At 39.8% G+C, this 2,857-nt stretch overlaps 1 protein-coding gene across 1 annotated transcript in view; it reads right to left on the bottom strand.

Annotated features, from left to right (window-relative positions):
* Positions 1-1,072: 1,072 nt before the first annotated feature.
* ELAVL1 (ELAV like RNA binding protein 1) overlaps positions 1,073-2,857 on the bottom strand; it is a 21,026-nt gene continuing 19,241 nt past the window's right edge. The window contains exon 4 of the mRNA XM_010157728.1: positions 1,073-1,428. Coding sequence (XP_010156030.1) covers positions 1,199-1,428 — 230 coding nt within the window. The 3' untranslated portion in view covers positions 1,073-1,198. The remainder of the gene's footprint in view (positions 1,429-2,857) is intronic.

Consider the following 2,857-nt stretch of genomic DNA (forward strand, 5'->3'; position numbering starts at 1 on the left):
CTTAGAAGCTTTGGGTGTAGAGGTCTGGATGATTGCTTCAGGGAAATTAAATTTTTTTTTTTTTTGAGGAGATGCCTGCGCTACAGTTGAGAATCAGAGAATGACAGAGGTTGGGAGGGACCTCCAGAAATCCTCTAGTACAGTTCCCTGCTCGAAGCAAGAGCACCTAGAGCAGGTTGCTCACGCCCGTTCCAGCCAGGGTTTGAGCATCTCCAAGGATGAACACTCCACAGCCTCCCTGGGCAACCTGTTCATTCACTCTCAGCTTAAAACTGATGACTACCTACTAATTCTCATTGGAGACAAATCACTCCTAGCTGAACTAAAGTGTTATGGAAAGGTCACAGCAATACTGTAACAGCAGCACTGTGAAACACAAAGTTTAGCCCAATTGTGCTGAGCTAATTGGATACCTCAGAGGAGAAACAGAAAAAAGTAAATTCTCACCAGGGGAACACTATACTCAAACCCTCACGAACACAGCTCATAAAACCAGTGACATCTGCAAGACAGTATATACAATGCATTTTCCAGAGCACAGTCCAACTATCAACACCCTCCTTTAAGGGCTACGGCAATTTGAATCCAAGCAATTCATATTCAAAGCAGCTAAGGCAGTTCTCAAAGGCTAAACACATAATATACTCCACAGTTCTGGAAGCAGACAATGTGTTGCAATTACTCAGTCATCATACATGAGGACTCAAGGAAACAGAGAACACTGCACAGCTCAAGATGTAGGAAGAAATCCCACAGAATCTCTTAATCAGAAAAAAGGTCTCCCCTATTTTACTATGACACCTCCCTGCTGGAACCAATGGTTCAGACCTTTGAGTTGCCAAATTATTTCTGCATTCAGATATATGAATTACAGAATGGGGATCTGTTGAGACAGGCTTCTACCAACACCCATCTGAAATGTGCTACTTTCATCTCACTCTACACCCTAATCTTAGAACTAGACACTGTAGTGTACGTACCTTTACATAATTCACTTCAATATAAATTTTACAAGTAAGATTTTACTTTAATCATATTTTAATATAACGATTTATTTACATAACACCGTAGGACATAGTGCACGAGGTCTTCATCCACACATGCTCAATGAAGATATTACTGCACAGCTGCAAGAGTACAGTTTCCCAGACGGACACGGGAATATTAGTACAGCCTTAAATGCATTGTTCTTCCTAACCTACCTGAATCTTTGCGCCTGGTGATGCACTGGCCCTCCAAACCGTCTAGCTGGTGAATGACACAGCTGCGATAACAGTGCCACATTTTTGTTCTGGTTAGGATTGGCTGCAAACTTCACTGTAATGGGTTCGGAGGAACCTGGGGGTTTGTGACCATTGAAATTTGTAATTGCCTCTTCTGCTTCTGACCTTTTGTCAAACCGGATAAATGCGACCCCTCTGGACAAACCTTTTAACCAAACCAATAAAAAAAAAAAAAATTGTAGTTCAGGATAAACTCAAAATAACTTTGAAAGCAAAAAAAAAAAACCCAAAAAGTTAAATAGTTCTATGGTCACAGCTTTCAAGTTCTCTACATTTACTAATGTTTTTTCAGCAGCTAGAGGAGAAAGTACAAAATTAAGAAAAATACAAATTAACAGATTCATTTTAGCTATAACAACCACAGTAGGTAAACTACTTCATAAAAATATCCAATGTGGTAAAATCCCATGAAATCCATAACCAGCTGACATTTCCATTAACCAAAAAAACCTCCCAACATTTACAATTAATTCCACAACAACAAAATATTAATTCCAGTCAGTTTAAAACAAAACAAAATCCCTTAGCTTTGATTATCACTAAATTCATTTGCAAACAAAAAATTGACACTGATTTTTCCAAATGTTTTCAGTTTTCCATGCTGAAAACACACTCTGGTTCACAGATGAAGGCATCAAGGTCCAAAGCTATCGGAGTAGTTTAACCTTGTGTAAAGATGGGATCACAATCTCATCTACATCACGGCCATTACTTCCATTTGTCACACATCTGATTTTTAAATCATTAAAAACTGATAGAATTACCTCCTGGTAACTGTATTGAAACAATTACACTGCTGTTAAACATTTGCATCTTTTTTTCCAGTTCCAGACCCCAGCGCCACTGGACGCCGTTATCCTTCTCACAAGGCATAGCTTTTCCCTCAGTCAGATCTTCCCCACTCCACAGCCTCACTGCTTCTCATCTTTGACTTGAGCATAGTCCAGAAATACTGCATGTCACAGAGAAGCTAAAAGGGTATATTTTGTTTAAGCTTCATTCCAAAGCAGATATTGTGGCTAGACTAATCCTAGGATTTTAGCAATTGTTTCAGAAAGGGCCATATCAAATACTAGCATGTTGTCTCTACTCCACACCCACACAGGGCAATCTTCAAAGACAGCTTCAGAATTTGTTCAAGATTATCATAAATCAGTGTCATTTACAGCAATTGAACATTACTTCCTATATTTCACAGAAGGAAATGCAGTATGACAAAACCCTGGGCATGAGGCGAACAAGCAAAAAGGGAACAGCATTGAGATTAGCCTTTGCATGCTGGGAGAAAGTATATGCCCCACCACAGAAAGGTACAGAACAACAGCATCACCCAGAAGTCAGCAAGGACCGCCCCAGATCTCAACATACTACACTCTCCACTTCCATGCTGTTCATCTTAGCACTTCTCACTTGATCTATCATAGTGTTCATTTAAAAATACAGATATTGTAGAAAGCATGTTTTTAAACAGATTCATTCTCAAAAGCTACAGAATCATAGAATGGTTTGGGTTGGAAGGGAGCTTAAAGATCATCCAGTTCCACCCCCCCTGCCATGGGCAGGGACACCTTCCA

Source organism: Eurypyga helias, unplaced genomic scaffold (assembly GCF_000690775.1).
Source record: "Eurypyga helias isolate BGI_N326 unplaced genomic scaffold, ASM69077v1 scaffold41178, whole genome shotgun sequence".
In the NCBI taxonomy this organism is placed as follows: Eukaryota; Metazoa; Chordata; class Aves; order Eurypygiformes; family Eurypygidae; genus Eurypyga; species Eurypyga helias.